The sequence below is a fragment of the Aureococcus anophagefferens genome (assembly GCF_000186865.1).
Source record: "Aureococcus anophagefferens unplaced genomic scaffold AURANscaffold_1, whole genome shotgun sequence".
NCBI classification, from domain to species: domain Eukaryota; class Pelagophyceae; order Pelagomonadales; family Pelagomonadaceae; genus Aureococcus; species Aureococcus anophagefferens.
This window is the reverse complement of record NW_008705561.1, coordinates 1,359,187-1,386,249: the sequence shown is the minus strand read 5'-3', so window position 1 is coordinate 1,386,249 and position 27,063 is coordinate 1,359,187. Positions and strand designations below refer to the sequence as shown.

The 27,063-nt window shown below is 72.9% G+C and overlaps 6 protein-coding genes across 6 annotated transcripts; 2 read left to right on the top strand and 4 right to left on the bottom strand.

Moving 5' to 3' along the window:
* Positions 1–1,708: 1,708 nt before the first annotated feature.
* On the bottom strand, positions 1,709–4,221 carry AURANDRAFT_60635 (hypothetical protein; the record flags this gene model as incomplete). Its single annotated transcript, XM_009034067.1, has 3 exons — positions 1,709–2,343; positions 2,387–3,194; positions 3,394–4,221. The coding sequence occupies 3 exons, from the start codon at positions 4,219–4,221 to the stop codon at positions 1,709–1,711; spliced, it is 2,271 nt and encodes a 756-aa protein (XP_009032315.1).
* Positions 4,222–6,236: 2,015 nt separating this feature from the next.
* AURANDRAFT_60634 (hypothetical protein) lies at positions 6,237–11,178 on the bottom strand (the record flags this gene model as incomplete). The annotated part of the gene is made up of 4 exons (XM_009034066.1): positions 6,237–6,863; positions 6,909–7,085; positions 7,442–9,527; positions 9,644–11,178. 4 exons carry the CDS (start codon positions 11,176–11,178, stop codon positions 6,237–6,239), a joined length of 4,425 nt encoding a protein of 1,474 aa, XP_009032314.1.
* A 1,596-nt stretch (positions 11,179–12,774) lies between these two features.
* On the bottom strand, positions 12,775–16,965 carry AURANDRAFT_60633 (hypothetical protein; the record flags this gene model as incomplete). The annotated part of the gene is made up of 6 exons (XM_009034065.1): positions 12,775–12,801; positions 13,031–13,153; positions 13,475–13,568; positions 13,753–14,882; positions 15,198–15,390; positions 16,193–16,965. 6 exons carry the CDS (start codon positions 16,963–16,965, stop codon positions 12,775–12,777), a joined length of 2,340 nt encoding a protein of 779 aa, XP_009032313.1.
* Positions 16,966–17,166: 201 nt separating this feature from the next.
* On the top strand, positions 17,167–23,718 carry AURANDRAFT_70536 (hypothetical protein; the record flags this gene model as incomplete). The annotated part of the gene is made up of 2 exons (XM_009034440.1): positions 17,167–22,682; positions 23,121–23,718. The coding sequence occupies 2 exons, from the start codon at positions 17,262–17,264 to the stop codon at positions 23,697–23,699; spliced, it is 6,000 nt and encodes a 1,999-aa protein (XP_009032688.1).
* Positions 23,719–25,637: 1,919 nt separating this feature from the next.
* Positions 25,638–26,048, bottom strand: AURANDRAFT_18886 (histone 3; the record flags this gene model as incomplete). Its single annotated transcript, XM_009034064.1, has 1 exon — positions 25,638–26,048. One exon carries the CDS (start codon positions 26,046–26,048, stop codon positions 25,638–25,640), a length of 411 nt encoding a protein of 136 aa, XP_009032312.1.
* Positions 26,049–26,292: 244 nt separating this feature from the next.
* Positions 26,293–26,604, top strand: AURANDRAFT_19438 (hypothetical protein; the record flags this gene model as incomplete). The annotated part of the gene is made up of 1 exon (XM_009034441.1): positions 26,293–26,604. One exon carries the CDS (start codon positions 26,293–26,295, stop codon positions 26,602–26,604), a length of 312 nt encoding a protein of 103 aa, XP_009032689.1.
* Positions 26,605–27,063: the final 459 nt, after the last annotated feature.

Genomic DNA, 27,063 nt, shown 5'->3' with positions numbered 1-27,063 from the left:
CTCGCGCTCGAGCCAGTCGAGGGACGCGTCGACCTCGCAGACGCGGCTCGCGCTCCCGAGGGTCGGCCCGCCGGCCCGGGCGGCCGCGGGCAGCGCGCCGAGGCACGCGCGGAGCGCGCTCCGCGCGTCGAAGAGCGCGGCGTTCGCGACGTCCCGCTCCGCGCGCGCGTTCTTGCCCCGGACGGAGTCCGCGACCTCGGCGACGGCGGCTTTCGCCAGGTCGTCGGCCTTGGCCGCCGCGGACACGGCGCCGTCCGCGCCCGCCTCGGCGAAGACGGCGCGCGCGGCCGCGGCGCCCGCGGCCTCGGCCTCGGCGAGCATCGCGGCGATGGCATCCTCCGCCGCGGGGAGCATGAGCCCGCCGACGACCTCGCCGACGGCGACGCGGACCTCGGACTCGGCGCGCTCGCGCAGCGCGCGGTAGCGCACGGCCGCGCGGAACTCGCCCGCCGCGCGCGTGACGGCCGCGTCGTCGAGCGCGCCCCGGAGCTCGCCCGCGGCCCTGGCGCGCCACGCGTCGACGAGCGCCGCGACCTGCTCGTCCTCGGTCATGGACCCGAGCGCCGCCTCGTCGAACGTCGCCTCGACCTCGGCCTCCGTCTCGCCGAGCACTTTGACGACGACGGCCGCGTTCTCCGCGGTGAGCTTCTCGAACTCCGCGTGGAGCGCGCCGAGCAGCGCCGGCGCGCGGTCGTGCGCGCGCGCGAGCGTCGCCGCGGCCGCGGCGTGCGTCGCCGCGGACAGGTCCGCCTCGCCGAGCGGCTGCGACAGCGCGAGGCCCCGCGCCGCGAGGAACGCCGCCACCTCCGCGCGGAACGCCGCGACGGCCTCGGCCTCGCTGCCCACGGCGCCCGCCGCCGCCGCCGCGGGCTCGGCGTCGACGGCGGGCTCCGCGGCGGGCTCCGCGTCGGCCGCGTCGGCGTCGACGGCGGGTTCGGCGTCGACGGCGGGCTCGGCGTCAGTTGCGGGCTCGGCGTCGACGGCGGGTTCGCCCTCCGCCGCGGGATTGGCGTCGACTGTGGGCTCGCCGTCGACGGCGGGCTCGGCATCGACTGTGGGTTCGCCGTCCGCGGCGGGCTCCGCATCCGCGGCGGGCCCGCCGTCCGCGGCGGGCTCGGCGTCGATCGCGGTTTCGCGCTCCGCCGCGGGTTCGGCCGCCTCGCCCTCCGGCGCCGCGTCGGCCACGGACTGGCCCGCCTCCGCGTCCGCCGCCACGGACCGGCCCGCCTCCGCGTCCGCCGCCACGGACTGCACCATGATGTCCTGGTCCGCGGCATCGCCGTCGACGTGAAAGAGGTGCACGGCCTCCTCGGCCTGCTCTTCATTGAACAGGTGGCGCGCCGCCGGATCCGCCTCCGGGTCCGCCAGCGCCACCGCCGAGCAGGCCGCCACAACAAGGAGCAACCGCATGGCTGCGACGCTGCGACGCGGCAGCCTTTGCTTCTCACCGGTGAGCACCGAAGCGAGCGAGTTGTGGAGAATCTTCAGCTTGTTGGACTAGTTATTGAAGGGGACTCGCGCTCGCGGCGCCCGTCCGGGTGCTACTATTAGACGTGGTGGCGGCGCCGCGGACGCCAGGTAGCTAGTGGCTGGGCCACGGCGCCCACTTCTCCGTCCATGGCTCGTCGCCGAGGCGCCAGGCGAGGTCGCCGGCGAAGAGGACGCTGGAGCACGCGGGATCGCCTGACAGCAAACTCTTCAGAGCTAGCTAGAGATACCCCCGCTCGACGTCCTTCGCGCGCTGCGCGGCGTGGGCGTCGCGCGACGCGGCCCAGGGCCAGACCATCGGCGGCGGCACGAGGTGCGTCCGCCGCGCGACGTTCCGGAGGAAGCGGGCCCACTCGTCGACGGCCTTGTCCGCCTCGAAGAGCCAGGCGTTGCGCCTGCAGATCGTGAGGCGCATGAGCTGGCGGAAGGCGGGCTCCGTCGCGATCCGCGCGGCGAGGGCGCCGTAGGCTTCCGAGTCGCGCGCGACGAGCTGGTCGTCGAGCTGGAGCGTCCGGAGGTGGCCGAGCGCGAGCTGGAGCACGGACGTCCGCGACGGCAGCACCACGGGCGGCGTGCAGACGGCCAGCGCCTCGAGCACCGTGACGCCGCCGCCCCAGGGGTGCGTGTCGAGCAGGGCGTCGCTGACGCGGACGATCGCGAGCAGGTCCTCGCGCGGCATGCGCGGCAGGAAGACGAGCCGCGCGGCGGCCGCGGGGCCCAGGGTCGCGTTCCAGCGCGCGAGGTGCGTCCGCGCGCCCTCGAGCATGAGCACGAGCGCGTCGCCGGGCGCCTTGGCGAAGACCGCCGCGAGCGACGCGTCAAAGTCCGGGTGCAGCTTCTTGCTGTGCTGGAGGCCTGCGCGCGGCGCGCGGCCTTTTCGCGCGGGTCGCGGCGCGACGCGCGCGTCGGAGCGCGACGCTTGTTCGTTTCCCGCGCGGCCGCGGGCAGGCGAAGAGGGGCGGGTCCTCGGGCAGGCCGAGGGCCGTGCGCGTGTGGCGCGGCGGCTCCGGCGGCCGGGGGAAGCCGATCGTCGGGCTCTCGAAGAGCACGAGCTGCTCGTCGTAGGCCTGGCCCCCGTCGCCGCGGTCGGGCACGGCGGCGGCGAGGCGGAGCGCCGCCGCGTCGCCGCCGGCGTCGGCCTCGAGGCGCGCGGCGCGGCGCGCGGCCGCGTCGACGGCGCGCGCGGGCGCCGCGGCGGGGTCCGGCAGGACGATGGGCGGCGGTCGGGCGAGGCCCGGCTCGCGGACGTCCGCGAGGACCGCGGCCTCGGCTAAGACGGCGAGGCGCCCCGCGTCGCCGTCCATCAGGTTCGCGACGTCGGCCTCGTACAGTTTGCTCGACACGAAGTAGTCGATCGCATCGCCGAGGCCCGCGGACATGGGGTGGCCGTGGCCGAAGACGACCTGGACGGGCGCGAGGCGGCAGCGCGCGAGGTTGTAGGTCACGTGGGACAGGCCGAGGGCGAGGTAGACCACCACGTCGGCCTCGGCGCCGGCGAGGGCCGTCGCGGACGCGGCGAGGTCGCCCGGGTCGAGATCGACGACGGCGGCCGCGGCGGCCCGCGCGGCGGCCGCGAAGTCGCTGTCGAGGGATCGCGGCGCGGCGAAGCAGAGCTCGAGGTCGTCGCGCGCCGCGAGGCCCAGGAACACGCCGTGGAAGAGGAGGCCCGGCGACGTGTTCGCGCCGAGCTCCGCGACGATCGCGACCTGTGTGGAATTCAAATCTTCAACCCGACTTCAATGTGAGCATATGCGACGATTTCGACGCAACCTCTTCGGCCGTGCTTCGAGAACTCGACGAGAGCAATCGATTCGTCCAAAAATCAGCCGAATCGACTTCGATTTGATCGAGCTAGAGAATTCTGAAGTTTGGTCAGCACCACCCAAACCAGTGGTTGAATTCCACACAGATCGCGACGCGCGGCTTCCGGAGCACGGGCGTCGGCTCGCCGCGGCGCTCGAGGACGTGCGCGGCGATGCCGCCGGCCCAGGCGCGGTCCGCGGCGGCGTAGAGCCGCCCGAGACGCCGCGTGAGCGGCAAGGCCGCGTAGCCGAGGTAGGGCCACGCGATGGGCAGGTTCCCGACCAATCGCAGGCCCCGCGGCTCCGTCCGCGGGTCCGGCGCGGCCTCGAGCTCGACGGCGAGGGCCTCGAGGCGCCGCAGGAGCCGCGCGTAGCGGCCCGGCAGCTCCGCGGCGCTAAGCGCGTGCGGCGCGCAGAGCGACGCCGCGGCGATCCTAAGGCCGTCGTCGCGGTCGCCGGAGCCGTCGGCGCGGACGGCGGCCACGGACGCGTCGAGGGCGTCGGCCGCCGCCGCCGGGTCGCCGGCCTGCTCGAGGAAGTAGGCGTAGTTGAGCGCGACGCCCGCGAAGGCCGGCGCGGCGCCGTGCGCGGCCGCGTAGGCGGATCGGCGGTCGCAGCGGTCGTCGCCGCCGTAGAGCGCGCCGCACTTGGACGCGGCGTTGTTCAGCAGCGCCGCGCCGGCGAAGCCCAGGCCCGCGGCGACGGCGCGCTCGCCCGCCGCGACCGCGTCCGGCGGCGCGAGACCGCCGGCCGCGACGTCGAGGCTCAACGCCTCGACGGCGCGCTCCACGGCCGCCGCCTCGAGCCGGCCCGCCGCCGGCGCGACGCCCTCGACGAGGTAGAGCCGCGCCGCCGCGTCCTCGGCCGCGTCCTCCGCGACGGCGGACACGAGCGCGAGCAGCAGGACTGCCACAGCGCGGCAGCCCACCATCGCGCGTGCAAGGGCTGCTTGCCGGGTCGATGCTGCTGTGCAAGGTGCTGGGCCAAAGCATGGTGACGAGAGCTGGCCGAGATTCGTCCACGTGATGGGTCGCAAGAAGGGCAAGCAATCGGCCGGCTGCGGATCCAAGGCGCTGCGCGCCGCCGTCGAGCGCCAGCGCTGGTCCAACGCACGCGACGACCTCGCGCGCGACGCCGCGCGCCCGGTCGGCGGTCCGAGCCGCGCGGCGCCGTCGGTCAAGGACCTCCTGCGCCTGATCCCGCGCGCGCCGCCGCGGCCGCCCGCCGCCGCGCCGCCCGCGCCCGCGAGCGCCGCCGAGCCCGTGGCGCCCGCGGCGACGCTCGCGCTCGCGGCCGCGCGCGCGGTCGGCGAGTCTCTGCACCGCTACGACGCGTCCGCCGCCGGCGCCTTCGCGCTGCTGCCCGCGCACCTCGTCGAGGAGATCTCGGCCGCCGCGGCCCGGGGCCGCCGCGTCCGCGACGACAACGTCGAGCTCCTGGCGAACCCGCGCCTCGAGCGCCTCGCCGTCGCCGGCGACGTCGGCGACGACGCGCTCGAGCGGCTCCTGCCGCGGCGGCGCGCGCCGGCATCAACCGACCGCGACGGCGACGCCTGGGCGGTGCCGCGCTTCCGGGGCTGCGTCTCGTTGCTCGAGCTCTCGCTCTGCAGCCCGCGCGTTACCGCGGACTTCGTCGCCCGGCTGTGCTTCGCCGTCCCCACGCTCTCGGTCCTGCGCCTCGGCGCCACGTGCCTCGTCGCGCCGGGCCAGGGATGCCTCGCCATCGCCGACGCGCTCCGGCTGCTCACGGGCCTCGAGGTCCTCGACGTCGCCGCGTGCGACTGGGCGGACGAGGCGGCGCTCCGCCGCGCGCTCGCGGGCCGGGCCTCGTCGGCGCCGGGCGGCTTCGGCGACGACGACCGCGGCCGCGACGCGGTCCGGATCACGGCGGACCTCGAGGTCCGCTGCCGCGAGGACCGCGTCTCGGCCGCGGCCGCGCGGCGCCTCGCGGCGGACCACGCGCGCGTCGCCGTCGTCCGGCTGCCCGCGCCGTCGTAATTTTTCGCTGGAACTTGGATTTGGCCGTGTGTGGGGGTAGCATGGTGGACGCGATCAGACGCGTCGCTCAGTTGAAGGACTTGTTGGGGTGGTTGTTGAACACATGTTGAACTCAATTTGCCGTAGCCGCTAGCGGCGGCCGCAGTCGCGTCATCGTCTCCCTCGTCTCTGGGTTGTGTTTTTTTGCCACCGGGGGGGGCCTTGGGGGGGTTTTGACGGGGGTGGGGGGGGTCGACTTCTGCTCGGCTCGGGCGCGACAACCTCCTGAAAACAGCGCCCCAGTACGCGTCCGGGCCGCCGGGAGTCGCCGGGACGGGGGGTGGGGGGGTCGCTGAGGGTCCATAAAACCCCCCCAAGGCCCCCCGGGGGGGGGGGCTAAAAAACACAACCCTGCGCGCTGCTGCGACGCGAAGCCGGGCGACCTCCAACAGCTCCGACGATGCTCCGCGTCATCGCAGCGGTGCTCGCAGCCAGCGCCGGCGCCTTCACGATCCGATCGGCGCCGTCCGCGCGCAGCATCGCCACGGCGCGGCGCGTGGTGCCCATCAACGTCGAAGCACTCGACGACGATCTGACGGGCAAGCTCATCGAGGCGGAGCTCGTGGACATGCTCGACCGCGAGTGGATCGAGCAGGACTGCCACCGCGTGCTCGGCCGCCGCGCGCGCGAGTCGTACGCGAGCGCGCGCGCCGCGGGCCTCGACGACATCGGCGGCATCCTGCAGCACGTCGGCGAGGCGCTCACGAGCGACGCGGAGGGCTTCGACGAGGCTTATGTTGGCCCGTGGGACGTGGCCAACTTCGTTTCCGACGTGCTCATGGCGCGCACGTCCGGCGACGACGACCGCTGCGCGTGCAGCAGCTCGCCCTCGGCCGCGGCCCTCGACGAGCGCGCCGCGGCGCTCTCGTAAGCGACCGCTACACTTATGCTTCGCGCTATCTCGACCCGCTCAGGGGCGCGAGGGGAAGACGGGCTTGAGGTCCTGCATGATGGCCTTGGGGCTGTACTCCTTGGAGCAGAGGTAGGCGACGACGAGGGCGAAGGTCGGGTCGAAGTTGGGCTTCGTCGCGACCTCGGGCGTCGCGAACCAGCCGCCCTTCTGGGACATGGCGAAGACCGCGGTGTCCTGGAAGACGTCGTTCGCGCTCGTCGACCCGTAGCGGGACGTCATGTCCATGGGCACGTACCAGGCCGCGACGGACTGGTTCGTGGAGCACTGCACGAGGTTGAAGCTGAGCGTGTCCACGAACTCGGCCTCGTTCTTGTGATACCGGCCGTCCTTGTAGTCGTAGTCGCAGATCGCCGTGCCGCTGCTCCAGACGTCGAGCCGGTGCTCGCCGTAGGCCTGGCCGCGCGTCCCCGGCACGATCTGCGCGGACGTGTTGAGCTGCCACTTGATGACCCGATACGGGCCGCCGTCGTTGAAGCTGCGACCCATGCGCTGGAAGTACGCGCTGTCCTCCTGGTCCATGCCCGACGACCCGGCGGCTCGGAACGCGGCCTGGAAGTCGCCCGCGAGGAGGCTCTGGAACGCGGGCGCGTAGCGCTCGTAGGCGCCCGTCTTCGGCTTCATCATCTGATCGAAACGGGGGGTCTGGTTGAATTTCGCCGTCCACAGCACCTCGCCCTTCTTCGGCTTCTCCGGGTTCGAGCCCGTCTTAAAGTTCTCGAGCTCGACGATACACTTACCCGACCCGAAGAAACTCCCAGTCTTGTTGATGAAGAACCATGGTTGACCGGCCTCGTTGACGGCGTTGTAATCCTCGCTCATCCCCATCATCTTGCTCTTGATGGACACCTTGATCGGCTCCATCTCTCCCGGATCGTCGAGGATGACATCGGGGGTGGAGCTCCCGCACCCCATCGTTTCCCGGCGACGGGCCGACGGCGGCGACGTCTAAAGGCGCGACGGTGCCAAATTGACAAGCGGCTGGAGGGGCGGGCGAGATCTCTCGGGAGTGCGCAACAAGCCGCAACTCGCAATGCTCTCAGACTGTCTGAGGCAAGAATCTCACATCTTGCTCGATAGGCTGTGTCGACGCCTCGCGCCGCGCCCGGGCGACCACCTCCGACTCCAAAAAACAACAAAAGATTTAAGGACTACCGCTCCTCGGTCGGGTCCCAGAGCGTAAAGTCGGAGATGCCGATGTGGACCTGGGGCTCGGAGGCCTTGAAGTTCGTCGCGCCCTTCGCGGGGTCGCCCGTGACGGCGAAGGACTGGGTCCAGACGGCGCGGACGAGGGCCCACGTGTCCGAGGGCTCGTCCTGCGGGTTCGCCGTGCAGACGCGGTAGACCGTCGTCGCGCGGACGTCGACGTCGACGCGGGACCGGAGGCCGCCGCCCGGCCGGCGCCGGCCGCGCGGCGCGGCCGCGAACGCGGCGCCCCGGCCGCCGCGCGCGGGCGACGCGTCGTCGTCGCGGCCGTCGCCGTCGTCGTCGTCGGACGTCGCCGCGCCGGACTCGTCGCGCGGCACGTCCGTCGTCGACGCCCACGCGTCGCTCGGCGAGTGCGAGCCGTCGAGCGGCGAGCCGCCGGCCGCCGACGGCGGCGACGCGGCCCAGGCGTCGGCGGGCGACGGCGGCGCGGGCGACGTCGTCAGCGTCGCCAGGAGCTTCTGCGCGAAGGACGGGCTCGGCGAGCCCAGGTTGCCGCGGCGCGCCGCCGCGCCCGCCGCGCCGATGGGCGGCGGCCGCCGCGGCGGCCCCGCGCTCTCGCGGCGCCGCGAGAAGGACACGCGCAGCTCCAGCGGCGACGCGTGCGTGCTCAGCGGGCACAGCACGATGAGCGCGCCGAGGGGCTTGCAGAGCGCGTGGACGCACGCGTACGCGTCGCCGCCCGAGCACGTCCGCGTGCACGCGACGAGGACCGCGGCCGCGTGGGTCACGGCGCCGGCCTCCGAGAGCGCCGCGAGGGGCCGGGGCGACGCCGCGTCGGCGCCCCCCCGGGCGCCGTCGAGCCGCGCCTCCTCGAGGAGCCGCCGCGCGAGCGCGGCCGCGACGCGCTCGTGGTACTCGCCGCCGCCCGGCGCGCCGTCGCCGCCGTCCGCGGCGACGACCTCGCCGTCGATGGACACGCGGTCCCGCCGCATGTCCTTGCGCATCTGGACGACGCGCTGGCGCAGCGCCTCGGCCGGCGGCGGGTCGCCGCGCGCGGCGGCGCCGCCGTCGCCCGCGGCGCCGTCGCCGCGCTTCGCCGCCGCGGGCCGCGGCCGCCGCCTTCTCCGCGGCGACGGCTCGACGGAGGCCCGCGGGGCGCCGTGGCGGTCGCGGACCCAGGCCACGGGCACGCGGAACGACGCGGAGGTCGCCGGGAACGCGTCGCGCGCGCCGTCGGGGAACCGGCGCGACGCCTCGCCGTCGCTCTCGGCCCGCGGCGGCGCGGCGAGGTCCGCGCCGCAGAGGGCGCGCACGAAGGCGGCCCGGTCGCCCGCGCGCGCGACGCGGGCGATGGCCGCCTCGAAGGCCGCGACGCCGCGCCGCGCGGGGCCGTCGCCGCCGTCCGGCGCCCGCGCGGGCGGCCGGCTCGCGTCGCCGCCCTCCTCGAGGCACGCGGCGACGGCCTCGACCCAGGCGTCGCGCTCGCCCATGGACGCCGCCATCCAGGCCACGCGGTCGTCGCCCGCGCCGAGCACGAAGACGGCGTCGTCGTCGCCGGGGCCGCCGGGCCGCGCGCCGCCGAGCGCCGCCGCGCAGGACGCCTCGCCGCGCCGGAGGGCGACGCGCCGCTCGCCGGACCGGTCCCCGCGCACGCCGCCGTCGCCGACGCCGCTCCAGCAGAAGGTCACGACGCCGCCCGCGGCCTCGCGCCTCAGCTCGACCCGGTGGAACCGCCAGACCGTGGCCTGCTTCCGCCGCGTCGCGCGCCGCAGGTAGCCGCTCCGCACGACGCCGACGCGCCGCAGCGCCTCGCGCCGCAACAGTCGCTCCTCGGCGAACTGGAACGCGGCCGCGGCGAAGAGCAGCCGGCCGCCGCCGCCGACGCGCGCGGCGCCGCCGTCGTCCGCCGGGGCCGCGGCGCCGGGCGCCGCGCCCGGCGCGAACGGCGCGTCGGCGGGGGGCGCGTCGCCGGAGGCCGACGACGCCGACGCGACGGCGCTCGCCACCTCCCGCTCCACCTCCCGCCGCGCGGCCTGCTCGCAGCGCCGCCGCTCGCTCTCGCAGCCGCTCAAGACCTCCTCGTGGCGCGCGACCTCCTCCCGCAGCTTCGACCGCGCCTCGACGATGGCGGAGAGGAGCATCCTCCGGGTCGCCGCGACGACGCCCGCGCCACGGCCGTCGAACAAACGGGGCAGCCCAGCTCGAGCCCAATCTTTTCGCTCGTGGTCGGATGCATCAACGACGACTGCAGCGTTTACCCCGCTAGCGCGCCCCCGCGCTCGCGCCGCCGCTTCTCCGCCGCGGCGAGGCGCGCCGCGCGCCTTTGCTTCGACGTCGAGAGGCCCGGCGGCGCCAGGAGGGGCGCCGCGGGCGGCGGCGGCGCGGGCGGCTGCCGCGGCGCCGCGGGCGCCGCGGGCGGCCGCGCGGCCGCGCGGCCCTCGGCGGCCGCGCGCTCGATGGCGGCGATGGCCTCCTCGCGGTCCGAGACGCGCTCCGGCGGCCCGCGGCTCCGGCGGCGCATGGCTTTGGGCCGCGACGGCGGCCGGCGGGCCGCGTCGCCGCGCGTCGCGTTCGCGTCCGTGCCGTTGGGCCCCGTCATCCAGTCGCAGGCCCGCGCGGCGGCGTGGCCGTCGCCGCGCCGGCCGAGCCAGACGTGGCCGCCGGCCTCGAGGGGCGCGTTGAAGGCGCCGCAGACGCCCGCGAGCTCGCCGAGGAGCTCCGCGACGGTCCCCGTCTTGAGGTAGCGCTTCTGGTGGAGCACGAGGAGCGGGCCGAAGACGGGCACGGAGCAGTCGAGGGACCCGTCGCTCCCGCGCTCGAAGGCGTCGCGCACGTTGAGCGCGTAGGGCAGGCTCCCGAAGGTCCACGCGCCGTCCGCGCCCGCGGCGCCGCCGCAGCGCGCGCCCATGAGCTCCGCGAGGGGCGCCTGGTCGCCGCCCCAGGACGCGTCGACGGCGGCGCCGGCGCGCCGCGCGAGCTTCGCGTAGTGCGCGAGGTAGCGGTCGAGCCAGTCCCGCGCGAACGCCGCCGCGCGCGGGCCCCGGGACACCGCGAAGGCGCCGCCCTGCGCGCCGGAGCAGAAGGGCCGCCCGCCCATGAGCAGGTCGTTGCATTTCCGCTCCAGGCCCGCGCCGAAGGGCCGCGCGCGCGCCTGGGCCCAGACGCAGTCGTGGCTCTCGCGGAGCGCGACCTTCTCGCTCCGCCGCTTGCTGAAGACGTGCGCGCGGACGTCGTAGGACCCGTCCATGTCCGCCGCGCGGTGCAGGTCCAGGAGCGCCTCGCGGAGCATCGACGTCTGCGTCGCCGAGGGCGCGTCGCAGAAGAACGTGTCGTCGTCGACGAAGAGCGTGAGCTCGAACGGCGCCGCGCCCAAATTCAGGATGCGCCCGACGCGCGACTTCATCTTCATGTGGCGCAGGTGCGCCGCGGCCGCGTCGCCGCCGCGGCGCTCCGGCGCCGCGAGGAGCGCGCGCTCCGCGGCGTCGCGGCCCGCGAAGGCCGCGCCGCCGTCGGGCAGGACCACGTCGAAGAGCTTCGCGCCGACGAGCTCGCGCGTCGTCGCGTGCACGGTCGCCGCGTCCATCTCCGTGAAGAGGCACGTCGCCAGGCCGCCGTCGGCGCGGCGCAGCGACGACGCCGACAGGACGACCTTGCGCAGCGCGTCGACGTGGAGCACGTGGCTCTCCAGGTGCACCATGTTCCGCGTGTAGCAGATCCCGACGTCGCGGCCCGGCCGCCCCCCGGGCACGGCGGCCGCCGCGCGCAGCAGCAGCGCGAGGCAGCAGCCCAGCATCCGATCGATGCCTTTTTTAGTGAACCATCATCGGTGAGTGGCCACTTCACCAAAAGTTATTGAAGCCCGGGGATCGAGCCAGGGATCGAGCCGGGAGACGCCGCAGCCCAGTCGCAGCGTCGCGCGCCGCGTCGGCGGCGCGACGGCCGCGGAGCCGGCGAGGAGCGCCGCGAGCGCGACGGCGCTGAGGCCACCACAAGGCTACCACAGGATGCGCGCGTGCCGCCACGGAGGGGGCCCTGCACAACGGTGCGTGCCGCGGTCCCCGGCCACGTCCCCGGCCCGTGCCCGGGCCGTGCCCGGGGCCCCGTGCCGGGCCCGTGCCGGGCCTCCCCGGCCCGTGCCCGGCCCGTGCCCGGGGCCCGTGCCGAGTGCCGGGCCCGTGCCGGGCCGCGTGGCCCGTGCCCGGCCCGTGCCCGGGGGCCCGTGCCGAGTGCCGTGCCGCGTGCCGGGCCCGTGCCGGGCCGCGTGCCCGGAGCGCATTTACCGTGCCGGAACCCCCGTGCCCGCCTTATGCCCGCCGTCCCCGGCCCCCGTCCCGGGGCCGGACCGTCGTGCAGGGGCCCGTCCACGGCCGGGGCGCGCGCCATCTCGGGCTGAGGCAATTTCTTCGTCCGGATACGAAAGGGCAAGAAGGTTGTTTGAAGGAGATGGAGGCGTGCGAGGAGGACCTTAGAACGTCATGGCCAACTCGCGGCGCGACGGCGGCGGCGACGGTCGCTGCTCGCGAGGACGAACGCGCGCGCGGCCTCCTCGGTCCGCCTGCTCGCGGCCGCCTCGGCTCGCGCACGGCGATCGGCCTCGGCAATCGCCGGGTCCGAGAGGTAGGGCGCGAAGATGTGGCAGTGCGTGTCGCGACTATACGGCCCGAGGCACCAAACATTCTCGCCATCAACGCACAGGCGACCAAGCATCTCTCCGTCCGGCGACTCGATGACCTGCAGCGGCTTGCCATCTGGAAGTGCCAGAACTTGGATTCGTCGGCCTAGTCGCTCGCTCACATACATTCGTCCATGGGCGACGTCGACACCAAACGGCCAAAGAAACTCCCCAGGCCGAAGTTTTTCGAGCTCTTCGATGGAATCTTCAACGTCGAAGTCCTCCCAAACTTCCATGTCTATCTGCGGCGTAGTGGCACCGAACTTGCGGACAAAGGCGCCTGTCTCGTGATTGAAGACCTTGATAGCGTGGGCTCTCGAATCAGCCACGTATACCAGATCACCGCCGACGACGAGAGAAGAAGGGCGCACCAAAACTCGCTCAATGGACAGAGAAGGTGAATCGCATCCAAATGAAAACCGATGTTCGCCAGTGACAACATCATACACCGAGATGCCGCCAGTAGCACGAGCTTCTTCATCATATTCGAGATAAAGAACCAAGAGCTTGTCTCCAGCGATCGCGAGATCTTGAGGAAACATGTAGAAGGTAGCGTCTAATACCTCGAGGCGTTCTCTGGAGTCTAGGTCCATGAGCACAACAGTGTCCGAGTCGCTTTCGAGGACCCAAGCCTTGCCATCGCTGCGAAAGGCCGTCGCAGTTGGCGTGTGATGCGTTTCTTGACGAAGGAAGAGGACCCGTCGGCATGCTTCACCGTCACGTCGACGAGTCGTGGATCCGATGCTACGACGAACACGTCGAGATTCGTATGGTTCCTGTGTGTGCAGCAGAGGTTGTCCTGGGCAGCGTTGGAGATCTGCGCAGCGAAATCGGTCTGAATGAATAGCTCGGTATCGGTGAACTTATGCATGTCGTTCAGCCGAGCCGTGTTGGCCCATCGGCAATTCCAGCAGTGCGTGAAATACTCTGTTGCCGCGGCTTCAATTTTCGTGAGGAGCTCACTGCCCGTGACCATGACCTCCGTGAGCTCCTTGACGGCCATGGTGGAGCTGATACTGTTGCCCTCGTCGTCTTCGCCTTTCACCGTCCGGGGCTGGAGCCGGTACTCGCGGAGCTTCACCTCGACGTCAGTGTCCTCGCAGGGGCAACGAAAAAAGCGCTGGTCGACGCCACATTCATCGCAATCACCGTAGGCGCACTCCTTCCTGTGCATCAACACACGCTCGTCATCGTCGGTCGTCAGCTCGAGATCTTCACAGCGTATTGCCGGGCAGAGCATGCAGCTTGAGAACATGCCCGCGGACAGATTCGATCGTTCGTGGATCTTGCTGAATTTGTAGGCGGCGGTCTGCTCTGCCTGGAGGTACGAGGCCTCGGGCGCCGCAGAACGTGCGTCGACGGCTGCACGCCGTGCACGGCAGACTGGGCCCTGGCACGTCGCTTGCCGTTCTTTGACCGAGAGGCGCAGGCGGTTCAGAGCGAGCAGTCGTTCCCTCATGCTGGTCTTGATCTCGTCGGCGCACTCGCGCTGGTGCGGCTCGCCGATGCACCTGTACACGTGCAAATCAACGACTGGTTTGGGACGTCCCGACCAAACTTTGAAATTCTCTAGCTCGGTCAAATCGAAGTCGATTCGGCTGATTTTTGGACGGATCGATTGCTCTCATCGAGTTCTCGAAGCGCAGCGGAGGTGCTGAAGTCGGGTTGAAGATTTGATTTCACACAGCGATGCACGGGCACTTGGCCCGCTTGAAGAGCGTGAAGGAGATCTTGTGGCTGGGATGGGCGGCGAGGTGAGAGGCGTAGCCCGCCGACTTCAGGAAGGCCTGGTAGATCTCCAAATCGCCCGCGTGCTTCGTGTGGCGCTGGTGGTGATCCTCCTTCACGACGAGCGTCCTCCGCCCGTCGGAGTCGACCTGGACCGTGACGATCTTCACCTTCTTGGTGCACCTCCCCGCGAAAGTGTCGAGTCGCACGTCGTCGTTCTGGTGCCAATACTCACGAGCACAGGCGAGGTCGACGAGATCAGAGCGCAGAGCCCGCATGCGGTGGCGTGCAAGCTTGCCCGCGTCGTCTTGTAGCTTCCGTCGATCCGCCGCGTTCGAGAAGCGACCGATGACGCTGTGGCTCACGTTGTCGCCGCAGCAGACCCGCGAGATGCCCCGGAGCAAGTTCTTGGCAGCGCCATCCGCCGGCGTTACAGCCTCCATCACCGCGTCCACCTTCTGCTGGGCATACTTCCGACGCGTCCCGCCGTTCGGAAGGGCCGCGAGCGAGAAGTAGCCCTTGATCGCCCGGCCCATGGCGCGTAGGGCCTTGATCTCCTTCAAGTCCAGTCGCAGCAGCTTCCCTGCTCGCGCGACGACGGCCTGGAGGATCGCCGCGGTCCGGCTCTGGTCGCCTCCGCCGTGCACGAAGAGGGCCGCGAGCACAGGATTCACGTCACGGGCCTTCGCCTCTGTCGCCGGCCCCGCCGATGGCTCGTCGACACGAGCGGCTGTGACCCGGCGCCGCGGCCGGGGGGGCTCCGGATCGTCGCTGGAGTCGTCGTCGGATCCGCTACCGTCGGGTCCGCCGTTCGCGCGCGGCGTGCTCGTCGGCTCGAGGCGCGCCATGAGCGCCAAACCCTTCTTCGCCATGCCCTGCGTGCGGTTCGGGAGCGCCTCGACGGTCTTGGCCCACGCGGCCCCAGGCGTCGACAACTTCGCGCGGAGGCTCTGAATCTCCATGTCGGCCTCGCGGAGCAGCGCGTCCTTCGTCACGCACTTGGCGCAGCCCGCGCAGCCCTCGTCGCTGGAGTCGCTGGAGCCGACGCCCTCGTCGATGCGGTCGCTCGAAACGACGGGCCCGCGGGCTGCTGCTGGCTGCCGCGGCGTCGAGTCGTACTGGCGACGTAGAGCGGCAGCGAACGCCGTCCGGTCACGGGGAACAGGGGGTTGGTAGGTGTCGACAGGAGCATGATGCGGGCGTGTCGAGCGCCGTGGGGCCGGGGGCGCCGGCGGCAGAGGCGGCTCGGGTCCGTCGTCGGGCTCCGGCGCCGGCTCGGGCTCCGGCGCCGGTTCGGGCTCCGCCGCAGGGGCTTCTCGTGCGTCTCGCATCGACTGTGGCGTCGGGTGCTGCGCTGCAACACGCCCTCGCTTCGCCCCGGGTGAGCTCGGCGGGGAGCACGGCTGGCAGACGACCCCCGCCTCCTCGGGCGCCGCGTCCTCGTCCATCGCGCCGTCGCCGCCGACGACCCCGAGGCCCAGGTGTTCTCCGTGCTCATCGATGAGCCCCGCCCAGAGCCGCTCCAGCGCCGCCTCCTTCTCCTTCTCCACGTCGTCGCCGTCGGACAGCTTCCGGAGGTATTTCCGGACGGTCACCGTCTTCTCGCTGCACGGACATGTGAACCGCAGGTGCCAGTACTTGCGCGCGCCGTCCGTGAAGGTCGGCTCCAGCGTCTCGTCGAGGTCCACGGGCCGCGGCAATGCACGACGACGAGCGCGTCCCCGCGAGGCAGGCCATCGCGCCGACGAGCATCGACATTTTCATGATCTTCGGGGCGTGGCGCTCCACCGCCGCGCCGACCCGCCGCACCAATGATGCGCGCTCGCGGCCGCTGATGCGCGCCATGGAGGCCGCGCGACAGAAGATGTGGCGCCCTTTGTGCATGCGCTGCGCGCGCCGCCCCAGCAGCCCAGAAGGACCTCCAGAGATGCTCTCCGCCGAGTGCATCGTGGCTGCTTTGTGCAGTTATCAACGAAACTTCGAGCCCTTGGTTCTCCTTGGTTCACGAGGGCTCAGCGCAGGCAGTACCCGAAACCCGGAGAGCTCGCGGCAGGAAAGCAGTCGGCGAAGGGCCGGTGGTGATTCGTGCGAACCTCCAAGATATCCGACACGCGCGCGCGAAACGCGCCCGACGGGCCGCGCGACCGCGGCGCGACATGCGAGTTCGGCGGTACTTTAAGGCGCCGGCCGCGTTCTTATACTCACCGGGGGACCCCCGCGTACCAACCGCGCGACGGGCGGCGTCAGCGACGTGCCTTAAGGTCTAAGCGGCGGGGAGGGCCCTGGCTGAGCTGATTTTGGATGTGTTTGAAGGCTCATTGAGGCGCACACACCAGTGCTCGTCCCGCCGGCGGGATATGTTACGGGCGGAGGAGTAGCCGCGCAACGACGGCGCGCCGGGTCTTACGATCGGCCCGGCCCGCGCTTGCTCCGTTGCTGGTGCCGGTCGTGGCCGACGAGGTTCGGCGCGCGGCAGACGAGGACGACGTTGTCGCCGCGGATGAGGACCTGCTTGAGGAAGCGCGTCACGGGCCGCGCGCGGTCCGGGTTCCGCATGGGCGGCACCGTCGTCTCCGCGGCGTCGACGAGGACGAGGTTCATGTGGCGGTCGAAGGCCTTGAGGAGGCCGACGCAGCTGCCGCGGATGCAGTTGACGCGGCGGAGGACGACCTTGACGGCCGCGCGGTCGCGGAGCGCGCGCCAGAGCACGCCGTGGGGGCCGTCGCGGAGCGGGTCCGTCACGGCCTCGAGCAGCTCGGCGCCGCGCGACGACGCGGCCGCGTCGGGCTCGGGCCGCGGCGCGTGGTGCGCGCTCTGCTTCACGCGGTCGTCGCGCTCGCCGCTGCTCGCGGGCAGGAAGGGCCGGAACTTGTGCACGTTGTCCAGCGGCCGCGCCGACGGCGCGGGCGGCGCGACGCCGGGCGTCCGCAGCGCCGCGAGCGCGTCGAAGGTCCGCGACCGGAAGTCGACGCGGTCGGCCGCCGTCGCGGCGCCGTCGTACTTCTTCGCGAGCTTGGCCCAGAGCGCCTCCTCGCGGCCCGCGTACTTGGCCACGATCTCGTCGACGAGCGACAGCCGCGCCGGGTTGTGCTCCCGGTAGTAGGCCTCGACGCGCGCGCGGAAGGCGCCGTCCGGCGCCGCCGTGGGCGGCGGCGCGGCGCCCGGCGGCGGCGCGTCCATCCGCGTGTTCGAGCGCTGCGCGCGGTATCACGGCGATCTCAAAGGCCACAAACTTTGCCCATAAGCATGCTCTCCATATGAGGTTCACGAAGGACCTCGTCAAGGTGAAGTCCTGCCACTCCTCGTCAAGATGCACCTCGTGTAAAGCGCGTTGCGAGGAGCCCGGGCTGCCTCGGGCTCCCGGTGTCGTCGTCCGACGCCATGGGCGACGCGGCCGCGTGGTCGCCGGGCGTCGCGCGGCGGCCGCCGAAGAAGGGCGGGACGGGCGACCTGCGCGTCCGGCTCAAGGAGGACAAATGGAACGGCCGCCTGTCGCTGGAGGGCCTGCCCCGCTACGACGCCATGCGGGACCCGAACTGCCCGCGGGCCATGAGCGCCATCTTCAACGAGCAGCAGCGCGTCAAGGCGAACAAGCTGCGCCTCGAGGTCGGCGTCAAGCTGCGGGCCGCGCCCGGCGGCGGCGGCGGCGGCGAGTACGGCGCGCCGGGGCCCCGCGCGCGCGTGCCGGCGACGCGGCCCGTCGCGGAGCCCGTGCCGCTCCTGGGCAAGGGGCTGCCGCTGCTGGTCGTGCGCACGTCCGACGGCGGCGACGCGTCGGCGGCCGTGACCTACGAGAAGATCGGCGCGGGCTACGGCACGGAGCTCGAGCTCGTGCGCCTCGCGCTCCAGCGGAACGAGGTGCTCCGCATGGCCCACGAGCTCGTCACGGGCGACGACCCGCCGCCGCCGTCGCCCCTGGCGCACGACCTCGCCGACGACGACTCCATGGTGCTGGCGATCCAGGCCAAGGCCGCGGGGCCGCCGCGGGGTCTGGCGGGCCACGTCGACACGCTGCGGACTTTGACGATGAAGATCGCGACGTGCCTCGCGCGGCGGCGGAGCCTCCTCGGCAGCCACGCGCCGTCCTTCGACCTCGGCGGCACGCCCTACGTCTTCACCATGCTCCGGGACGTCGAATTTCTAGAAAACGTGGCGCGGAAGCTCGATTTAGGGTTCGAGACCGCGAAGCGGAATCCGCTCCTCCTGCCGCACGCGCACCCGGGCTTCGACGACCTGCGCGGCGACGACTACGTGCCATCGGCGAAGAAGGGCCGGGGCGCCGTCGTCACGCTGCCCCACTACTACGGGCCGAAGACGGACGCGGAGCGGGCGCTGCTGGGCGAACTCCGCGCGATGCCGCAGACGCGCGTCGACAAGTACGTCGCGGACGAGCGAAAGAGCCGCGACGACGCCGCCGCGCCCTACGTGCCCGGGTCCGCCTACGACGCCTCCCCCGAGCGCACGCCGAACAACGCCGTGACCTGGGCCGACGACGACCGCGCGCCGCGGTCGCCGGGCGCCGTCGGCTTCCCCGAGAAGATCGAGGTCGACGGCTACGGCGACGGCGGGCCGGCGACGACGGGCCAGCTCGCGCCCGTGTGCTACGACTCGGGCGCCAACTACGCCGCCGTCGACGCGCCGCGGCGCCACCTCGCCTTCATGCAGGCGGAGATGCGCCGCGGCCGGAGGCGCCAGCGCGAGGCCGAGGACGCGCTCGCGAAGCTCAGCGGCGACATGCTCGGCCTCACGCGCAGGATCGACGACGTCCAGCTCGAGGCGCGGGGGAAGCCCCTCGCCTTCTCCCAGGACGTGCGCCTCGCGAAGCTGCGGGAGCGGCTCCGGGCGTTGGACGCGAAGCGGCGCGAGAAGAACCGCGTCATCTTCTTCGAGCGCCAGGACCTCGTGCGCCGCGAGGCGCGCTGCCGCGAGCTCGAGGTCGAGCTCGAGACCGCGCGGCTCCGGGCCGAGTCGCGGCGCGAGCGGCGGCCGCGGTCCGCGCCGACGCGCCGCGAGGCGTTCGACGACTCCGACGACGACGACGACGACGGCGCGCCGTTCGTCGAGCCGCCGACGCCCGTCACCGAGGGCTTCCGCACGCCGGCGACGCCCGGCGGCGGGAACTTCCCGGACTCGCGCGGGTCGTCGTCCGGGCTCTCCGTGGACGCGCGGCGCAACCTCGAGCGGAGCCGCGCGCCGCGGACGCCGCCGCGGAGCCCGAATTCCGGCGCGCAAAACGCGGGCGACTGGCACGCGCTCACGCCCCTGTCGCCGGAGCGGAAGACGCTCGCGAAGCAGCAGGCCATGGACGTGGCCCTGGGCCGCACGCCGCCCGTGGAGCACCGCAAGTCCTACGCGCCGCCGCCGCATCTCAAAGCGCCGCCGGAGCTCCCAACGGAGGTCGCGACGTCCGCGGAGCTCCTGCCGGACCTCGCGGAGACGCGGCTCCCCGCCGAGGTCGAGGGCGGCGACGTGCTCGCCGCGACGACGGAGCTCCACCCGCCGAAGCGCGACTCCCAGGTCGTCTGGGCGCCGTCGTCGCTCGAGGCCGGCGGCGGCGTCCGCGACGTCCGCGCCGACGACGACGACGCGCCGCCGCCGCCGCCCGCGGCGCCGCCGCCGGACGACGACGACGACGACGAGGAAGACCAGGACGCGTTCCCGCGCGGCGACGACGACGACGGCGGCGGCGGCGACGACGCGCCCGACGCGCCGCCGGCCGCCGTGTCCGCGCAGCCGTCGCTCGCGGAGACGAGCCGGCCGTCCGTGCTGACCTACGACACGGACGTCGACGAGTCCGCGACGGCGGCGACGCCCTTCGACCTCGCGTCGAACTCGTCGACGACGTCGCCGCACCCGTCGCCCCCGCGCGCCGCGCCGAAGAAGAAGTCCCTCGTCGCGGAGCCGTCCGTCGCCGAGGACGCGCTGTCCCCGAAGGAGACGGTGCAGTCCCTCGACGCGGGCGCGACCGTCGGCCCCCAGGCCACCGTGTACACGGACCTGCCCGCGCCGTCGCTCGACGAGCCCTCGGCGCAGTCCGCGGCGCGGTCGGCCGCGGCCGCGAGCGAGCCGTCGGCGGCCGAGCCGGCGTCCGAGGCGCCGAGCTCGCTGCCGGGGAACGCGGAGTCGGACACGGCGGCCTACTCGGAGCTGCCGTCCACGGTCGCGGCGGACATGTCCGCGGCCGCGCGCGATCTGCGCGAGGGCGCGGAGGCGGCCATGGACCAGGACTCCGCCGCCGGGTTTTTACGGAACGAGGGCCTGCGGGCCGCCGCGCGCGAGGAGGCGACGGGCTTCCTCGCGGAGACGGCCGCGCGCGCGGCGGGCGCCGACGAGCCGTCGTCCGAGGACGCGTCGCGCGTCGACGCTCAGGTGGACGCGCAGGTGAGCTCCATCGGCCCCATGAGCGCGCCGGCGCCGCGCGCGACGGTCGCCCCGACGTTGCGCGCGACGGTGGGCCCGCGGCCGTCGTCCGCGGCGTCCGCGCGGCCGTCGTCCGCGAAGTCGCACGTGAGTCGCCTCACGATGGGCTCGCAGCTGCCCCCGGCCTCCGCGGCGACGCCCGAGGACATGTCGCACGCGCCGACCTGGGATCTCGGCGAGCGCAGCGAGGCGACGGAGCCGACGGCGTCCGAGCCGACGGCGTCCGAGCCCACGCGCGACTACTCGTCGATGCCGTCGACGGCGGTCGCGGAGCGCGACGCGGCCGCGGACTACCTCCAGCACGAGTCGCAGACCGCGGCGACGCGCTTGGATTCCGCGGACGCGCTGCGCGCGGACGCCAGGGTGGCGTCGAACCGGCTCGACGCGGCCGACGGTTTAAGGCTGGCGGCGCGCGTCGCGTCGAGCCCGCAGTTCGAGCGGCCGGGCTCCGGCGACGCGAGCCAGCAGTTCCCGAGCCGCCAGACGTCGGGCCAGCCGACGCCGACGCCGTCGCGGCCGGGCACGGCGCCCAAGGCCGACGTCGTCGCCGCGGCGCCGCGGGCCGACGTCCTCGTCGTCGCCGAGCCCGCGGCCGCGCCCGCGCCGAGCCGCCCGGGCAGCCGGCCGGCGACGGCGCCGAGCGCGCCCCCGAGCCGCCCGGGCACGGCGCCCGCGCTCCTCAGCGGGCGCGCCGACGCGCCCCTCGACGACGACGACGACGGCCACCTCGAGGCGGCGCTGCTCCTCTTCGGCCTCGCGCCCGACGGCGCGCCCCCGGCGGCGCGCCCGCCGGCGCGCGACGCGCCCGAGCTCTTCGACGCGCGCGTCGGGCCGAGCCGGCCCGGCACGGCGCCGAGCCGCCCCGGTTCGCGCGCCGCGTCCGCGGGCGTGCGCCTCGGCGACAACCTCGTGCTCGAGATCGACGAGTCGGGCCGCATCGTCATCGGCCCGGCGCAGCCCGGCACGCCCCTGGGCACGCCCCTGCGCCTCTTCGACGACGGCGTCGCCGTGCCGGGCACCGCGCCGCCGCCGCGGACCGCGCCGCGGCCCGGGGCCGACGAGCCGGCGGGCGCCGCGACGCCGCCGCCGCGGCGCCTCATGTCGACGCGCGACGGCTCCGTCGCCGAGGTGCTCACCATCGCCGCGCCGGCGCCGGGCGTCGCGCCCGCGGGCGTTCCGCGCGACCGCAAGCCGCAGAAGGCCGTGTCGTCCATGGCCGACTTCTTCGTGCGCACGCCGACGCCGCCGCCGACGCCGCCGGCGCCCGAGCCGGCGCCGGCGCCCAAGCCCGCGACGCCGCCCGTCGTCAAGGTCTGGCGGCCGCCGGACTTTGGGGTGTCGCGGAAGACGGAGGTCTTCGACCCGCGCGCGCCCGTCTACCGCGACGAGGACAGCGAGTCCGAGGAGAGCGAGGAGGGCATCGCCACGGAGATGGTCCACGGCGTGCGCCGGCGCATGGTCACGCAGGTCTACGACCCGCACCGCCGCGGCGCCGCGGGCGAGTCGGACTCGGAGTCGGACGAGCCGCCCGCGGAGGAGGAGGCCTCCGAGGACCCGGCGTCGCAGTCCGAGCCGCCGTCCGAGGACGACATCAGGCGGGGGTCGTCGCTCGCGGCGTCGTCGCTCGCGTCCGGCGGCTCCGCGCTCGGCGCCGTCGACGAGGCGTCGCGCGGAGCCGTCGACGAGGCGTCGCGGTCGCGGTCCGCCGCGGACGACGAGTCGTTTCGCACGGCCGAGCAGGCGCCCGCGGAGCCGGCGGAGTTGGTGGTCCCAACGGCGGAGGAGCCGCACGCGCCCGTCGACGAGGAGCCGTCGCTCGCGCGCGTGTCCTTCGCCGCGTCCGTGCCCGAGACGCTGTCCGCGGAGCGGTCGGTCGCGTCGTCGTCCGCGCCGCCGGAGACGCTGTCCGCCGAGCGGTCCGGCGGCACGCTGGCGACGCCGAGCGACGCGACGCTCTCCGCCGAGCGGTCCTACGCGACGACGCCCGCGACGAGCGCGCGCGGGTCGTCCGCGCGCGACTCGTCCGACGACCTCGACGCGTACTCCGCGGGCGACTCGCTCCGGGGGCCGTCCGTGCTCGACGCGACTTCCATGGCGACGACGCGCACGGCTTACACGGCCGAGGACGAGGAGGCGCGCGCGGACCAGGAGGAGGCGCGCCGCTTCCTCCGCCACGCGGCGCTCCGGGCCGAGGCGCTCGAGATGCTCATCGCCGAGGGCCGGCGCGCCATGGCGAAGAACCAGCTTTCGGTGACGTCCGCGGCCGCCGAGTCCTACCTCGCGACGATCTACGACGGCTACGCGGTCCACCCGAACGCGACGACGGCGCTCGCGGACTACGTCGACGACGCGACGCTCGCCTCCTTCGAGGAGAACCGGTCGTTGGAGACGGTCTCCGAGGAGGGCGAGGACGACGACCTCGGGGCCGCGGGGGGCGGCATCGCCGGCGCCGCCGCGGCCTTTGGCAACATGTTCTCGTAACTTCGCGTTAGAGCCTAGGCATCGATCGCGGGCGCCGCCGCGGCCTTTGGCAACATGTTCTCGTAACCTTAGTCGAGCGCGCGCGCGCGGAAGTTGTGGATCTGCTCGAGGAGCCGTCTGCTCTGCGTTCGAGGTTGCGGATCTCTCGAGGAGCGGTGGTCGATGGGGCCACTCGGCAGTCGAATAGGCTCGAGCCCCTGGGAGAAGTCTCGCACCATCTCGCCCGGCGTCGCCGCGCGGGCGATCTTGAAGAGCAGGTGCGACCGCGTGCGCCCCTCGGCGTAGTAGGGCCGCAGCACGAACTGGACCTCGGCCGCGAGCGCGATCGCCGGCGCCGGCCGCGCCGCCGCGAGGCGGTGCAGGCTGTTCAGCGCGTAGCGCCAGTGCCGCGGCTCCGGGAGCGTCTCGCAGTGGTCCTTCCACGCCTGGCCCAGGTCGTCGTCGTGCGAGCCGACGACGTCGGCCAGCGCCCTCGTCGACGCGTACCTGAAATTTACCAGGAGCGAGCGGTAGGACGGAGCGACGGCGTCGTGCGAGCTCTTGACGCGCAGGATCGCGTAGCTTCGCCGGAGCACCGCGAGGGCCTCCTCGAAGTCCTCGGGCGCGTCCAGGACGACGCCGAGCCGCAGAACGTCCGCGTTCTCCGCCGCGCGCGGCGTCTCGCAGCCGCCGTGTTCCGTCGCGCTCTCGAGCTTGTTGCGCATCCTGCCGAATGCCTTGGAGGGCGCGGGGAACGTGTCGAAGCCGTCGAAGATGGCGACGAGCTCCTCGGAGAAGGTCGGGTTCGCCGCCCGGGCCAGGAGCGCGAGCGCCATCGCGTACTCGATCTCGTACTCGCCGCGGCTCTCCCTCACGAAGGGCCCGAGCGCCGGCAGGAGCCCGTCCGCGTCCTGCCGGGGCCGCGCGGCCGGGTAGCCGGCGCCGAGCGCGTGCAGGCGCGCGCGCGTCGAAGGGCCGACGGCCGCGTCGATCCTCTCGTAGATCGCGGCGTTGCCTACCAAGCACGTCGGTAACGATTTTTCATCGTTTTCCCACCCGAAATCTCTCGAAAGTCGTCACAGCCGCAGGACGCTGGGCGTTGCGCGCCGCGCAGAGCCCCCGGAGCGCCTCGAAGGCCGCCGGGCGCGCGTCGAAGTAGCGGAGCGCCGCGATGTGCGCGCAGAAGGGGAGCAGGAGCGCCTTGAACCCGGCAACCGCGGCGGGCGACGCGGCCTCGACGAGACCCGACGCGAGCGCGCGCGCGAGGAACCGCGCCGCGCGCGCGCCGACCGCGGACTCGTCGGCGACGCCGTCGGCGAGCGCTTCGTCGACGAGGGCCTCGGGGAGGCCGTGCGCGCCCGCGAGGAGGCGCCGCGCGTTCGCGGCGTCCCCGAGTTCGAGCGCGTAGTACGCCGCGGGGAGCCGCCCGCCGTCGAGCGTCGCGTCGCCCAGCGCGCCGACGCTCCGCCCCGCGAGCACGGCGCGGTGGGCCGACGGCACCTCGATCTGCGGCGCCGTGACGCACGAGAGGCAGATGGTCGTCTCGCACGCCGCGCAGAGCCAGGCTCGTCTGTCCACGGCGACGCGGCCGCACCTAGGGGCGGGGGGTGTTTTTGACGCGCGCTCGGTGTTCTGTGCTGGCGCTCACCGGTCGCAGGTGTAGCCCTTGGAGAGCGTGTCCGTCGGTATCATCGTCTCGCCGCACCGGATCGTGGGGCACGGCGGGGACAGGTCGGCCTCTCCCAGGACGAGCGCTCGCAGCGCGGCCGCGTCGCCGACGAGCTGCGCGCGGTGCGTCGTCGTCAGCTCCCCGTCCGACGCGAGCGGCGCCTCCGCCGCGGCCGGCGCGTGGGCCAGGAGGAGGCTCAGCGTCTCGAGGCCGTTGTTTTCCAGCGCGTACGCGAAGAGCGATCGCTTCGGCCCGAGCGATTCGCCCTTGTCGCCGGCCCGGAGCGCGCGGCCCGCGTGGCCGCGGAGCGCGCCGTCGTCGGCCCGCGTCTCGTCGATCGACGGCTCGCGGAGCAGGCGCCGGACGACCGCGGCGTGGTTCGAGATCACCGCGGTCCGGAGCGGCGTCACTCCGGCCGCGTTCGGCGCGTTGAGCAGCGGCGCCGCGCGTCCGTCGCGCAGGAGCAGGTCGACGACGTCCGCGTGCCCGCATCCCGCCGCGATCATGAGCGCGCTCGTGCCGGCGTCCGTCGTCGCGGCGACGTCGAGCGACGGCGCCTCGAGCAGGACCGAGACGACGTCCGCGAGGCCCGCCTTGCACGCGTGGTACAGGATCGTCTCGCCGACGGCGCCCACGCGCGCGTTGACGTCCGCGCCCGCGGCGACGAGCCTCCGCGCCTCCGACGCCCTCGAATCGGGGAACCCGACGGCCTCGCCCCGCCCCGCGACGCGCGCGAGGTCCGTCGTCAGCGCGCCGCCGTCCGCGCCGGACGGTTCCCGCGTCGCGGGCACAGCCTCGGCGACGGCCGACAAATCGCTCCGTCGCCGCGCGGCGGCCGCCGCCGCAGCGAAGACCGCGCGCTGCTGCGCCACGAGCGTCGCAGGCCGCGCGTCGTCGTCGCGCTGCTGCTGCTGCGCCGCGAGCGTCGCAGGCCGCGCGTCGTCGTCGCGCTGCTGCTGCTGCGAAACGAGCGTCGCAGGCCGCGCGTCGTCGTCGCGCTGCTGCTGCTGCGAAACGAGCGTCGCAGGCCGCGCGTCGTCAGCGACCATCACCGGTCATGATGCTGCCCCATACATAATCATGCACTTGTTCATCTTTCAGTAAATAAAGTAAGTTGAAGGGCGGGTATATTCACGAGGGCGAGCGGAGTTGGGCGTCGGGTGGGACCCGGCGGATTGTTTGTGCACAAGTCGAGGGAAGGGGGAGAAGCTTCTTCTTTCCGAAGGGTGGTGTCCGAAGACACCGGTTTGTTTTTGTGTGTGGGATCGCCGCCGCGCGAAGCGCGCGACGGCAGCGTCGCCGCTTAGGAGCGCTCGCCGCGGATGCGGCGCGCGAGCTGGATGTCCTTGGGCATGATCGTGACGCGCTTGGCGTGGATCGCGCAGAGGTTCGTGTCCTCGAAGAGGCCGACGAGGTACGCCTCCGCGGCCTCCTGGAGCGCGAGGACCGCGGAGCCCTGGAAGCGGAGGTCCGTCTTGAAGTCCTGCGCGATCTCGCGGACGAGGCGCTGGAAGGGGAGCTTGCGCACGAGGAGCTCCGTCGACTTCTGGTAGCGGCGGATCTCGCGGAGCGCGACGGTGCCCGGGCGGTAGCGGTGGGGCTTCTTGACGCCGCCCGTGGCCGGGGCGGACTTGCGCGCCGCCTTGGTGGCGAGCTGCTTGCGGGGGGCCTTGCCCCCCGTGGACTTGCGTGCGGTCTGTTTCGTGCGGGCCATTGTGATGCGTGTGTTTTGGGTTGGGAGAGGGGCTGCTAATCTCGAGACCGGCAGCCGGAGCGGACCTCGTGATCTTGCTTTTCATTGGTCGAATTTCTTCAGGCTTTTATTTTGAACGTCAAGTTTGTGCCTGAAGATTTTCATCCAATCAGAATGGAGATCACGAGGTCCGCTCCGGCGGCTGCCTCGCGAGATCGACGGCCTCCCAGCTTTGCAAAACACACGCAAACACACTCACTCAATCATGTCTGGACGCGGCAAGGGAGGCAAGGGACTCGGCAAGGGCGGCGCCAAGCGCCACCGCAAGGTGTTGCGCGACAACATCCAGGGCATCACGAAGCCCGCGATCCGCCGCCTGGCTCGCCGCGGCGGCGTCAAGCGCATCAGCGGCCTCATCTACGAGGAGACCCGCGGCGTCCTCAAGGTCTTCCTCGAGAACGTCATCCGCGACTCCGTCACGTACACGGAGCACGCCCGCCGCAAGACGGTCACGGCCATGGACGTCGTCTACGCGCTCAAGCGCCAGGGCCGCACGCTCTACGGCTTCGGCGGGTAAATCTTCCCGCCGATTTCTAAAAGCTTGAAGGGCATTATGAAGGAGCTTGAAACGCAAGTTGGCAAGGTAAGCGGCGACGTGCAGTTTGCCCTGAAGACTTTATTTTGCTATTTTGAGAAAGCTCAAGGGGCGGAGTTGCAGTTTGCCTTTAAGAAAGCTTGAAGGGCAGTTTACTGGGGCGAGGCAGTGGGGGAAATTAAAATTGCAAAATCGTAAGGGGTTTGGGGTATTTTTTGGCTCCGCGGAAAGGTTCTAGAAGGCTTCTAGGAAGCTTCTGGAGGGCTTCTGGCACGTGCTTTGGGGCGGCGTTGCAGTTTGCCCTTAAAGAAACTTGAAGGGCAGTTTACCAAGGCGAGGCAGTGGGGGGAATCAAAATCGCAAAATCGTAAGGGGTTTGGGGTATTTCGGGTCCGCGGAAGGGTTCTGGAAGGGTTCTGGAGGGCTTCTGGCGCGGTGGCA